Genomic DNA, 14723 nt, shown 5'->3' on the forward strand with positions numbered 1-14723 from the left:
AACAAGTGACAAATCTTTAGCTAGACTAAGAAAAACAAGAGAATACCCAAATAAATCAGAAATGAAAAGGCATTATTACTGATACTGCAGAAATTCAAAGGATTGTTAATGGTTACTATGAGCAACTATATGCCAGTAAGTTGGAAAAATCTAGAAGAAATGAAAAAATTCCTGGATACATACAACCCACCAAGATTTAACTGCGAAGAAATCTTATGTTAAGCAAAATAAGCCAGGCACAAAAAGACAAACGTTGCATGTTGTCACTTATTTGTAGGATCTTAATATGAAAACAATGGAACCCATGAACATAGAGAGTGGGAGAATAGCTGCAAGAAGCTGGGAATGCTAGTAAGGGCCTAGTGAGGAGGTGAGGGTTGTTATAAAAAAAAAAAAAAAAAATACTTAAGAGTGAGACTATGCTTTGATAGCACAGCAGGGTGACTATAGTCAATAATAATGTAATTGTATATTTTAAAATAAAGAGTGTAATTGGATTGTTTGTAACTCAAAGTGTAAATGTTTGAGGCGATGGATACCCCAGTCCCCAGGTTGTGCTTAGTTCACATTTCATGCCTCGACATCTCATGTGCATATAAATACATACACCTATTCTTTATCCTCAAAACAAAGAAAGTATAACTATCTTTAAGAATTCAGCACTACCAGTATATTTAAAAACAATGCAATTAATTTAATTCCTCAAATGCCTGATACAAATGAATCTTATTCTTCTACTTACAAGCTGTAGGAAATAGAGCCCTTTCCTAAAACCTGGGCAGCTGCTCACAGCTGATTCCAACTGCTTTAACCATAGTGACAGAACTGGTAGGAAAGGCAGTGTACTCTAGCTAACCACAGTAGTGTCTGGAAGACTGATTTAGATGCAGGGAAGTAGAGCCACACACAAGCAAGATATTAAATCTGGCCTCTCTGCCAACTTAGTCCCTATCAGGAAGACTCCCTGAGGAGTCTCTATTCTAAATTTTCTGACACTTGTTCCATTAATTAGTGTAGCAATTCGCGGCCAGGCCCAGTGGCTCACACCTGTAATCTCAGCACTTTGGGAGGCCGAGGCAGGTGGATTGCCTGAGTTCAGGAGTTCAAGACCAGCCTGGCCAACATGGCAAAACCCCATCTCTACTAAAAATACAAAAATTAGCTGGGCATGGTTGTGCAGGATTGTAGTTCCAGATACTTGGGAGGCTGAGGCAGGAGAATCACTTGAACCCCAGAAGGCAGAGGTTGCAGTGAGCCAAGATCGCACACTGCAGCCTGAGTGACAGGGCAACACTCTGTCTCAACAAAATCGAGATTTGCTTTTTTTTTTTTTTTTTTTTTTTTTTTTTAACAGTTCATATTTTTTTTTTTTTTCTAGCCCTGGTCAAAGGGGAGAAAACACTTTACTTTCAATGCAATAATATATCAATGATTTTTGTTGCTATTCCTTCCTTCCTTCTTTCCTTTCTTTTTCTTCCTTCCTTTCCTTTTTTCCTTTTTTTGAGATGGAGTCTCACTCTGTCACCTAGGCTGAAGTGAAGTGGCACCATCTTGGCTCACTGCAACCTCCATCTCCCGAGCTCAAGTGATTCTCCTGCCTTCGCCTTTCAAGTAGCTGGGATTACAGGCGCCTGCCAACATACCCGGCTAATTTTTGTATTTTTAGTAGAGACAGGGTTTCTTCATGTTGGCCAGCCTGGTCTCGAACTCCTGACCTCAGGTGATCTGCCTGCCTGAGCCTCTCAGCGTTCTGGGATTACAGGCGTGAGGCACTGCACCCGACCTCATTCTTTCAATATCTGCATTCCCAAGCTATGGTTTCCAAGGTTTCCAGTGATTTTAAAAAAGTCTATATGAGGAGGCAATTATTAAAAAGAAAAATTCTCTGAGATTCAAGACATTAATGTTTTAGCACTATTACCCAAAATCTCCATAATTATCTTACAAACATTTCAGAATGTAATTATTTTTCCATTAAAATTTGACACAGAACCACTCAGACAAGAGGAAAACATTTACTCCTTCAAAGTTTTAAATAAGAAATCTGAAGCTTATCTTAAAGCAGTATGCTAATACTCTTCTGTCTGAAACTGTTTTCCCTTTGACATTTCAGTTTTATAGATATTTTACCCTTAGCTTCAATAAAAATTATTAGCATACTTGCTCATGTGCTTTTCTTTCTTCAACTGTATATTCCCTCCTCACACTGAGAAGAAAATCACCAAAAAAACTTTGAGTTCTAAGAATAGTGAATCATGTTGCTGGGCTGGAGAGAATACCAAGTTAAACAGCCATTGGTTGCTTGCTCCTGATAGAACAAGTCTTGCAGATAAAGGAGCAGAATACATAATAACTACAAATCCCACTATGTTACATTTGACTCCATCCTGCCTTTCCTCCTCCTGTCTTCATTTCAGTCTTCCTCTCTTTTCTCATATTGAAATAACTGAGCTTCAAACAACAACAGAAAGTCATATTTAAGCTTCTGATCTCTATTGCTATATCTAAGAAAAGGCATTCCTTTATTGGTTAGGACTGAAGTAGATTCATCATTCAGAGGTATGTGAGGAGCATAGTGGTGATCATGGCTCATTGCAGCCTCAATCTCCTGGGCTTGGGTGATCCTCACACCTTAGCCTCCTGGGTAGCTAGGGCTACAGGAACACACCTAGCTAATTTTGGTATTTTTTGTAGAGACTGGTTTTGTAAAGCCTGTTGCTCAGGCTGGTCTCAAACTCTTACGCTCAAGCAATCTACCTGCCTTGGCCTCCTAAAATGCTAGGATTACAGGCATGGACCACCACTCCTGGCTCTCCTTTTTTTTAAAGAAGAAATTCTACAAATATTAAGCATAATTTCTTTTGATATTTATTTCTTTTGAAATATTTTTCAATAAAATTCACTCAATACTTTAAGACCTTCAAAGCCAAATTGTAAAACAGCTTTTTTTGTTCACAATCAAAACATAAAATTCCATAGAAGAAATTAATAGGAATTATTAATTGGAGACACAAGTGAAACTTTAAAAAAGAAAAAAGGAAGAAGAAAAGTAATGCTTTCACAAGACTTCAGATAACTCATTTCGGCATACACTAATGCAAAAATACAGCTCAGTTTCTCAGCACCAAATAGATAAGCTGCTAATTCTTCTCTGCCCTGAACCAATCTCAACAAGACACTCACTCCAGCATCCTTTGATAAATTATCCATTGTTCCCTACAATAATTATCACAGAGCTCCTAGTACACAATAACGTGCAGAAGGATGCTTCATTAAGTGTTACTAACTGGCTGCTCAGTTTTGAGTGCTTCAAAGTGAACACGATAATAAGCCTTGAAATTATTTTTAAATCTTCTTAGTGGGATGTTACAAGTTAAGTTTTCAGGATTCAACTGAAATATGCCAGTGCTTAGTACTGTGCCTATTACATAGTGATTACCTAACAAATGTGTGGTTTTTTTTTTTTTTTTTTTGGATGAATACCACATAGAATCTCCTATCTTTGCAGCTGGTAAAGGATTGTTAAGGTGGCTGAAATAACAAAAGAAAGTGGCTAAATGATCAACAAATATTTGCTCACTATTTAAAAAGCATTGTGCTGGATTTCTGCTTCCAGCCATGATGGCATAACAAGGACTGAATTTAATCTTCCACCATAAACAACTAGAAAACTAGAAAAATATTAGCAACAATATTTTCAAGTATTTGACAATAGGCAAAGAAAAACTGTGAACCCTGAAAGAATAGAAACAAATGAAGGGAGCCCTGCAATCGCTCCAACTTTCTTGGAAGAGATTTCCAAACTATCAGCACACAGGGCAAGAAACCACGCAGAGCCTAGCAACCTCTAGAGTTGGAGAAACAAAGATTAGAGTTGGAAGATGATGAAGCAGCTAGGAAATGTGGGGCAGGGTTCTGGAAAGGCAGAGAATTAGAGTCCCAGGAAAAAAAAAAAAAAAAAGGCCAGGCATGGTAGCTCACGCCTGTAATCCCAGCATAGGAGTGAGCTGAGAAGATTGACTGAATGATGGTGTATGAAAGAGTGAAAGAAAGGAAAAAAAAAAAAAGAAGAAAAAACCAAAACATTTCCAAGTTTAATGAAAACGACATATCCACAAATCCAAGAATTTTAATGAATTTTAACCAGGATAAACACATACATATACACCCCAAGAAAAACTAAGGCATATCATAATAAATGACTTAAGATCAGCGATAAAGACAAAATCTTATAAAACTTTGTATTATGTGCTATAGTGAGTAAAGAATATAGTGCTTGCCTCAAGAAGGATGCTTTAATTTCCATTTACACGTAAATATGATTTGCATCTAAGGCATTCAAATTTCCTTCTAGGCCTAGGAAAATAAGAGACAGGACCCAAATTCTAACATGTGGGTACAGAAATGGGTAGGTTTGGTTCACAGGGTGGGCAGCACTGGAAAGCAAGATTTTAAAGAATCCAGGAGCAATGCCAAAATTGAGAACCTTGCAAATAATGCAATTCAGAGTTCGTTTGCATTAGAAGAAGAGGCAAAATAGAGTTTGAATCTGAGGTGAAGCGGCAAAAAATAAAAGATATTTCAGGGAAAACATTGGCAAGAAAGACTCTTCTGTGGCAGAACGAGTACAGTGGCTCATGCCTGTAATCCCAGCACTTTGGGAGGCCCAGATGAGTGGATTACTTGAGGTCAGGAGTTCGAGACCGGCCTGGTCAACGTGGTGAAACCCCGTCTTTACTAAAAATACAAAAATTACCCAGGCATGGTGGCATGTACCTCTAATCCCAGCTACTCAGGAGGCTGAGGCACAAGAATCGCTGAACCTGGGAGGTGGAGGTTGCAGTGAGTCAAGATCACACTACTGCACTGCAGCCTTGGTAACAGAGTGAGTGAGATTCCATCTCAAACAGGAAAACCTTAAGCAAAAAAGTTTTAAAGGAAGACTCATCTTTGGTGTCGGAATCTGGGTTAACTCAGAATGAAGACTCCTCCAGAGGAGAAGATGAGCTGGGAAGAGTCTGAGCATTGGGCCAAGTGGGGATCTATAATCAAATAAACTCATCACCTGGGAATGGAAAGCAGTATGACATCCTAACACGGTTTATCATTCCACATTTTTAGACCTCAAGTCCTGAAGACTGTTGCTTCAGAAAGTGGCCTATTTCTGTCCTTTCTTTATCTTTTCTATTTTCTGATGGTCAAAAATCTTCTAACTAGCCAGTCTGATTGCAGTTTCTTTCTCTTCCAACCCATGCTGAACAAACTACCAAGTAATCTTTTCCTAAATGCTGTCGGCATCGGGTCTGTCCAAGTTTCCTCAAAAGCCTTCAATGTTTCACAGCCAATATCTTCCAATCTTATGTCCCCATTTGATCTATTTGTTTCTATTTCTCTAATATTCAGTGTCTGATCTATTCATGTCTACGTCTCCTTCTGTCATTGTGTCTGCTTGTCTATTTTTGCTCATGTTACCCATGTTCTTTTTCTCACCATCCTTCAATTATCACCCCTGATCCTTAAAGCTTTTCCTTATGGCTTTCCAGGGCTAAGAACTGCTTTAGGAGTCAAAATCTTATTTATAAGATTTAGTCGTTAATTTTCAGTACCACTGGACGATGTTCTACTAAGATGGCTTGTGTTAGTTTCTATTTCTTTCAGTTATTAAGTTTTCTGAGGGTTAAGTCTATAATTAATCTTCTGTAGTCTCAAATGCCTAAGGACCCTTTTTAGACACATAAAAGATCAAGAAATAATTATTGACGGATTGATACGCAAGTCCATAATTCAAATAAAATATCTAAAGTAAAGGTATATGTGTGTATTCCTGTTCTAAAAATTATCTACTTGATTATAATATTTTATTCAAAGAACTGAGAAATATGTAATATGAATAAGATAGGCTCTTAACTACATAGGTACACACACATATACAATTTGTATTACATATGTAGTTCTTTATATATATGCTAAACTTTTCTGTAGCCAATTCCTACTTTGCAGTGATTTGAGGCCAGACTGTGAAATTGGACTCCTTAGCACATAAACATAAATCTGTTAATACTAAATTTCCATGTCTTTTTGTCAATAGAGGAGGGAATCAAAGATCAGAATGAAATGATAGATGCATAATAAGTAACAAATCCACATTGACCTAGAGAACAATCCTTGTCCTATAACTTAAGAGACAAATTCTCACCGACAGGTTACTTCATCGGTATGGGTGATTTTTTAAGAGCCTTAAGTAAAATTGAGGCAGAGTCTGCAATGAGTTTCCCCATTCTCTTTCTGAACATAAAGAGTATTTAGATACTATGTATCATTGGAAAAGACAATCACAATTTAAAAGCCTTATTTATCTCTCCAGCCTTTTTTAAGATGGCTTTCTATTGGCTTCTCATATTAATTTGATTATGGACTCAAATAATACATTAAATTTCAGAGAACCCATTGGGAGTAAATTTCAAGAACTATCATTTATTTACTTATTTTTGGAGACTGAGTCTCACTCTGTCACCCAGGCTGGAGTACAGTGGCACAATGCCGGCTCACTGCAACCTCCGCCTCCTGGCCCAAGCAATTCTCCCGCCTCAGCCTTCCAAGTAGCTGGGGCTACAGATGTGCACCACCACACCCAGCTAATTTTTGTATTTTTAGAAAAGACAGGGTTTCACCATGTTGGCCAGGATAATCTCGATCTCTTGACCTTGTGATCTGCCCTCCCTGGCCTCCCAAAGTCCTGGGATTACAGGCGTAAATCACTGTGCCCGGCCCACTTAATTATTATAATCTAGTCTTTGGCATATGTATCTAAAGAACAAATGAATATGAATAAAAGAATATGTTTTTCAGAAGGAGAAATAGCTCCATTCAGTCTATTTTTAATACTGTGATTCCATTTCCATGTTATGAAAACTTAACATATAATTTTGTGCCCATCACACTTAGCAGATGACCAAAAATGTCATCTTTTGTTTTTTCCACAATTAATGTCATGCCAGAATTAAAAGATATCTAGAAGGTACTAAAGACATGGTATGATTTATATCAAAGAAAAAAATGCAGAGCACATAGTTCCTCACATAGGAAATTGTTACTGTGGGCACACATTAAAGAATTAGTTTCAACCTCCTGAAACCCTAACAGGGTAAAATTACCATAAAAGCCAACTTTTTTATGGCAGTCCATGTTGACTGCCTCTTCTTCAAACTGTATCAGGAACAGACCAATAATGTTAATGTCATCAAATTTCATTAAAGTCAATGAGATCGTTAATTTTCATTCTTTTCAGTGGGCATTCTTTAATGTAGCAATTTAGAAGTGAGAAAATTACCATAGTCCTTAGTATCTAAACAAAGAAATATCGGTGCAGACATTGCACATTTTTGAATCTTGAACCATTAGATGAAATTAAGGTATTTTATGAAACTAATTCATTGGTGACTAGATTTTGAGAAAGTTCTGATTTTCTATAGAAGTTAATTTTATAACATAGTTTTATTACACAGAGAGCTGCCACTCTAGTACTCTAGATTAAAGAAATTCAGTCTTATGTCAAAAAAAAAATTAAGACAATGTAATTTTAAAGGCTGCCAAACTAATATGCTTCCCATGAGAACATAAAGAAAACAAAGGAATGATTTTGAGGGAACTTTTTAAATTCTTTTATTAAGCGGACCCGAATGCAACTAGATGAGATTAGCTAGGATCAGAGTTGAGTTGAAGCTAAATGAATTCTGACAATGCTTTCCTTTCTCTTAAGATTTCTTGAGTACATAGGTCACCTGAATTAATTGTATGAGGCATAAATTCAGGAGGAAGAAAGGCAGGGAAGGAGGGAGGAAGGGAGGGAAAGAAAGAATACCTGCTAGCATTCAAGGGATAGCAGGGTCCAGACCACAACCTTCAGAGAACCAATTATTGGTTTCTAGACTTAAATGTTTTGTGTGAAACATTTTCATCAAAGAATATACATGTACAAGTCAGAGGTGACCCTTTACTTTCATTACAGTTCAAATTCAACACCTTGCCTGACCCAATCTCCATGATGAAGTGTATGCTCTAATATATGGCAACATTTATGACATCCAGAGAGCAGCTCCGCCCAGTTAATAGTCATGGTGGCTTCTCCATCTTCACATGCACTAGCAGGCCAATCAAACAGGGAAATCAAGGCTGCTGTGAAAACAATTGCTTGAACCTTGACAGAGACATTGAAAGAAAAACAATCATGGACAGGATAACTGTTGCAAGAAGATTCTATGTAATTTTTGTTTAATAAGGAGTAGCTATTAACTTAATAAGAATTTCTTTAATATTATTTAAAGAATGCAGGCAGTTATACTAACAAAAAAAACAGAACATTTATGAGGTTGCTGATACAATTACCAAAGGGCAGTCTTGTTTTTAAGATACATTTGTCATTAAAAACAGGAAGAATGAAAAGTTTTCACAATTACAAAAGGAAATTGTTCAAATTAGGCTACCTCAGAGGTCACAGACATAATCTAGTTTCATTCAGTAAGTAATAATTTTTCATAGGTTGAGTGAAATTTGATAGGAAGACAGAAATAATTGTATCCAATATCTACGTATCAGAGCTGCCCTCTCTAATCCTTTTGTTATATGATACAGGCAATGAGCACTCACTAGGAAATTGGTACTGAGAAACCTAATACACTATGTAGGAAAATCAGAACAATAAATTTGAAAGAATGATGAGGGATAAATGTAGACACTTAATATTAAGCGTTTATTCCTATTGGGATCTAATAAATCAAGCATTCTATGGTAAAAAAAAAAAATAAGTTAGCAAGATCTTTTTTTCTAAATGAGAAAAGTGAGACTATACACAAACCAAAAAGACAAACCCACACACATAATGAAGATTTGTTTTTGTAAGCAAGAAGACAAACTATGACCTAATCCATCTCTTTAATGTCCAATGTGTATATAATCCATAATGTAATTAAATTTGGAGGTCACACTCTTTGCATTTTAATTTGTTTTAAACCACACTTTCATGATTAAATCCATAATATTCAATCTTAATCTACCCTCACTTACCTTTCCAGTTATATCTCCAAAAGAAAGAATTGATTCATTGGCATCAAGAGGATCATACCAATAATCCATGCAAATTGGTGTTCCTTTCAGGCCTTGGAGTTTATATTGGCAAGCAAATTCTTCTTTGGACAGCAGATCATAGAAACAAATCTCTTTACTTGTAAAAGCCACTGCTATCTAAAGTAGTAGCAGATTAGAAAATCAAACCATTTCTGATGGATTTAGCAAAATTAATACGCAAAGCAGACATGCCAATCTAATTGCCAAATCAGACTTTTTTTTCTCTGAGGATCCTTAACAGTTTTACAGAAGTAAAGAACAGCAGCACAAATGTACTTTATCCTAACTTTGGAATCTAGCCAAGAAGAAACTTTTCCCATTAGAGGCATTTGAACATGCTTTCTTTCCTACCCCCATTCCACACGCTCATCAACATCCCCATCCGTGGGAGTCTAGACCACTAATCATATGGGAGAGACTAAGGCACAGAAATACAGCATCATACAGTTAGACCAGAAACTTCACAAATCATGTTTTATGATGCAAATAGAGGCTTTCATGGAAATCATTTGATATAGACTCTATCAGTAGCTTTATCTGAAGTCCAGTAAAATCCTAAAGGCTATTTCAGAAAGGGAAAATTATTTAAAAACATAAAAATGAGTCAATAGAAAATGTCCCTGTGGAGTTTCACACATTGGATTTACTAGAAAAAGACTTCAACTATTTTTTATATATAAATGTTCAAACTACTAAAGAAAACAAGCTCTAAAGAAGTAAAGGAAAGCATGTGGCTGGGTGTGGTGGCTCATGCCTGTAATCCCACCACTTTGAGAGGCCAAGGCAGGAGGATTCCTTGAGGCCAGGAGTTCAAGAACAGCCTGAGCAACATAGTGAGACTCCCATTTAAAAAAAGAAAATAATTAGAATGATGTCTCATCAAATAGAGAATTTTCATAAACATGTATAAATTATTAAAATCGCCATTCTGCCAATCTTTGCCCTTTAATTGGAGTGGTTAGTCCATTGATACAACTACTGAGAAGGTAAGATTTACATCTGCCATTTTTCTAACAGAGCCCCATAATCCATGAAGTAAAAACTAAAATTATTGACGACAGAGTAGGCATTTCAATCATAACAGTTGGATATTTCAATACTCTACTTTCAATAATGAATAGAACAACTAAGCTGAAGATCAGTAAGAAAATGAAGACTTGACAAACACTATAAACCAACTGGATCTAACACGTGTGTAAAGAACACTTCATTCCAACATCAGCAGGATGCATTTCTTCTCAAGTGTACATAGAACATTCTTCAGGGTAGACCATATATTAGGTGATAAATCAATAAATTTAAAAGATTTGAAATTATATACATTATATTTTCAAACACAATGGAATGATATTAGAAGTTTCATTCAACAAAATAAAATTTGGGAAATTCACAGCTACATGGAAATAAAATGACACACTTCTAAGTAACCAATGGGCCAAAGAAGAAATCTCAAGACATTAGAAAATACATTCATATGAATGAAGACAAAAACGCAACATACAAAAAACTTACGGAATAGAGTAAAAGCAATGTCTAGAGTGAAATTTAGATTTGCAAGCATCAATCTAAAAAAATCTGAAATCAATAACCTAACTTTCTGTCTTAAGAAACCAGAAAAAGAGCAACCTAAACCCAAAGTCAGCAGAAGGAAGAAAAAAAACAGATTAGTACAGATATAAAACAGAGAATAAAAAGCAATAAAAAAAAAATAAAATCAAACTTAGTTCTTTGAAGAGATAAACAAAATTGGCAAAACTTTAACCAAAAAAAAACAATATGAATTATTAAAATCGAAATAAGAGGGGACAGTACTATCAATGTTACAGAAATAACGCATTAGAGAACAAAATAATTATATGCCAAGAAATTAACATTTATGAAATGAATAAATTTCAGGAAACACAAAAACTATGTAGACCAACTCAAGACAAAATATCAACAGAACTATGACAAAGATGAAAGTAATGGTCAAAAAGTGTCACAAGGAAAATCTCCAATTAGATGGCTTCACTGACAAACTCTACCAAACATTTCAAGAAAAATAATACCAATACTTCTCAAACTCTTTCAAAAAATTACAGCTAAGGTAGCACTTCTCAAATCATTTTATCAGGCCAGGGTTATCCTAATACTGAAACCATACAGACATCACAAGAAAAGAAAACTGCAGATCTATAGCCCTTATGAATATAAATGTAAAGTTACTAAATACTAGCAAAGAGAAGCAACATACAAAATGTTTACACATAATAGCAAAGTAATATTTATCCCAGGAATGCAAGGTTTAACATAAAAATCGAAGTAATACATCATATTAATAAAAGACAAAGCTATAAGATAATCTTAACAGATGCAAACAATGCATTTGACAAAATCCAACACATTTTCATGATTAAAAACACTCAACAAGCCAGGAATAGAAGAGACTTTCTTAACCTCATAAACAGCATGTACCACAACAACAAAAACCCTACAGCTGACATCATATATAATGGTAAAAAATAAATATATTTTCCATAAGATCAGAAACAAGACAAGGATGTCCACTGTCACCACTTCTATTTAATATAGTATGGAGTTTCTAGACAGATGAATTAAGTAAATGAAATTTTAAAATATCAATATTGAAAAGGAGGAAGTTAAACTAGCTCTATGTCACTATTTGGAGATAATATGATAGTGTATATATAGAAAATTTTAGAAATGCTTAAAAGCACTATAGAACCTAGCACATGACTTCAGCAAAGTTGAAGAGTATATTGTCATTTTTGAAAGATCTATTGTATTTCTATACAATAAACAATTTGAGAATTACCAAAGGCAGTGTTAAGAGAATGTAAAAATTGAGATACAATTTTTGCAAAGTAGCCACCTGATAAATTATACCTACCCAGAATATATAAAAAAGCTCTCAAAGCTCAATGATGGTGATAATAATAAACCCAATAAAAGGGAAAAGATTTGGATGGACATTTTACAAAAGCAGATATACATTTAGCAAACCAGCACATGGAAATATGCTTAAGATTATTAGTCACCAGGTAAATATGAATTAAAGCCATAAGATATAAATGCAGACCTTTTAAAATGGCTAAAATTAAGAGAAAAATAACTGATCATACCAAGTGTTTGTGAGGCTACATCCACATAATGGAATACTACAGAGCAATAAAAAACTAGTAATATACCTCAAAACATGGATAAATCTCAAAATAGTTATGCCAAGTTAAGAAAAAAAAAGGAATAAACACAGTATGGTGTCAATTTTACAAAACTCTAGAAAATCCAAATTAATCTATAGTGATAGAAAGCAGATCAGTGCTTGCTTAACAAAAAAGGAATTGGGGAAGTTACAAAAGAGCACAAGAAAACTTTTGAGGGTGATTAATATGTTCATTGTCTTTGTACTGTTGATTTTTCACAGGTACATGTATGTATTAAAATCTATCACCTTGGGACACTTTTCACATATGCAGTATATTGTGGGTAATTATGTTTCAATAAACCTGCTTTAAAAGGAAAAACAACATTCTTTAAGATTTTATGTTGAGTAAGCACACAAGAAAAGCTAAGATATTCATGGAATACTATACGGCCATAAAAAATGATGAGCTCATGTCTTTTGCAGGGACATGGATGAAGTTGGGAACCACCATTCTCAGCAAACTAACCCAAGAACAGAAAACCAAACATCACAGGTTCTTACTCATAAGAGGGAGTTGAACAATGAGAATACATGGACACAGTGAAGGGAACATCACACACCAGGGCATGTCGGGGAGTCGGGGGCTAGGGAAGGGATAGCATTAGGAGAAATACCTCATGTAGAAGACAGGTTGATGGGTATAGCAAACCACCATGGCACATGTGTACCTATGTAACCTGCACATTCTGCAAATGTACCCCGGAACTCAACTAAATTTTTTTTTTTTTTTTTTTTTATAATTTATCAGTGCTGAAAAGAAATAGATGAACACCATATGATAACAGAATACTGCACACAGATATTATAATAAATCATATGAACTAGAACTATCCTTTAATTCATAAAAGTTAAGTATTAGCACCAGGTACTTAGCAAAAAGAAACTGAATTCAATGTTAGCAGCCACTATGAAGGCAGCAAAGACTGAAGCACAGGCCTGAAGTCAGGCTGCCTCAGTTTACAAATCTTGGCAACACTGATTACATCCTGTGTGACCTAGGGCAAATTATACAACTTCTCCTTTCGCAATCTCTCATTTCAAAGTGGGAATAATATCTACTCCATGGTAATTTTGAGAGGATTAACAGATCAGGGCATAGGAAGCTAATGAGGATGAGAATGATTTATGGTTCCAAACAATAAAGCATCCATTTTCCCACTAAAAATAACTTGGCTTTTTGGAGAAATGTTGATTTAGGTCTGGCATAGGAAATATACAAGATGATTCTGGAACATTTTGTCATACCAGGAAACAAAGAAGCTTTCAAGAGCTGTTAGGATTATAAAAAGACTGACGCCGACTTGCATTAGTTCCCACTCTAAAGAGGGTACAATTTTTGAATGGGGTAACAACTCAGTAGATTAAAACAAATCAAATTTTAAACCCATTATTTTTCAATTATACTGATAATAATAGAGAATATCTTTAGAGAATATTAGAAAAGCAGCTCATTATTTTGAAAACTGGCAAATAAACATGAAAAAAATAGGCATTTATTCTGCCCTTAATTTGTACCACATGATAACTAAACGATTGATGGGGATATTTCTTTTTTATAGAGATATTCTAGCTTAAAGGAAAAAAATTATCAAATTAGAAACACCATCTGGCCCCTAAAAAATTGATCTAGGAATAATCAGCAATAACTGCTAACATCTCAAGAAGAGAAAGAACCACGTATTTAGTACCTACTGACTGAAGAAGACAAAACCACCTATTCTAAACAAACCACTCTGAAACTACTCAAGGATTTAGGCTTGACTACCAATTGACTAGAAAATTCAGGGAACAGGGTGGACATATTAACACCATGTACACACAATCTGTAAAATCCAGACTGTGGAAAATTCTAAAGGAAAAACCTTGGTTTCTTTAACAGAAACATCAACAGCAACAGCCAAAATTTGCAAAAATATACAAAATTTAAAAAGCATTTATATCAAGAGACATAATAACCATTCACAATATTTGGACCTTATTCAGATCTTCATTGAACAAACTATTAATCAGGAAAATATGTACATGACTGGCTATTTCACGATATTAAGAAAATATTGCTGTGGATATTAAGTGTGATGGTATTTTGGCTACGCTAAAATAGAGACATCTTTTAGAAATACAGAAATATGTACAGATGAAATGATACGATGTTTTAGACCTTAATGGGGAGGAAGTATAAACAAAACAAGATTAGCTGTGAACTGAAAATAATTGCATGAATATTGGATATATCCATTTCTAATACTATTCTCTCTGCTTGTGTGCGCACTTGAAAATTTTCATAGTAAAATCTATACCATCTGCTTATATAAAATATTAATATGGATTCAAGTGCCAACCTTCCCTCACAGAATTATTTTACAATATGTTATCTTGCTCAGAGATATAGGTATAT

At 35.0% G+C, this 14723-nt stretch overlaps 1 protein-coding gene across 1 annotated transcript in view; it reads right to left on the reverse strand.

Annotated features, from left to right (window-relative positions):
• WDR49 (WD repeat domain 49) overlaps positions 1-14723 on the reverse strand; it is a 147429-nt gene that overhangs the window by 105822 nt on the left and 26884 nt on the right. The window contains 2 exon segments of the mRNA XM_037729507.1: positions 8023-8197; positions 9064-9240. Of these exon segments, the coding sequence (XP_037585435.1) occupies positions 8023-8197; positions 9064-9240 (352 nt within the window).

The sequence above is a fragment of the Cebus imitator genome, unplaced genomic scaffold, assembly GCF_001604975.1.
Source record: "Cebus imitator isolate Cc_AM_T3 unplaced genomic scaffold, Cebus_imitator-1.0 Scaffold308, whole genome shotgun sequence".
In the NCBI taxonomy this organism is placed as follows: Eukaryota; Metazoa; Chordata; class Mammalia; order Primates; family Cebidae; genus Cebus; species Cebus imitator.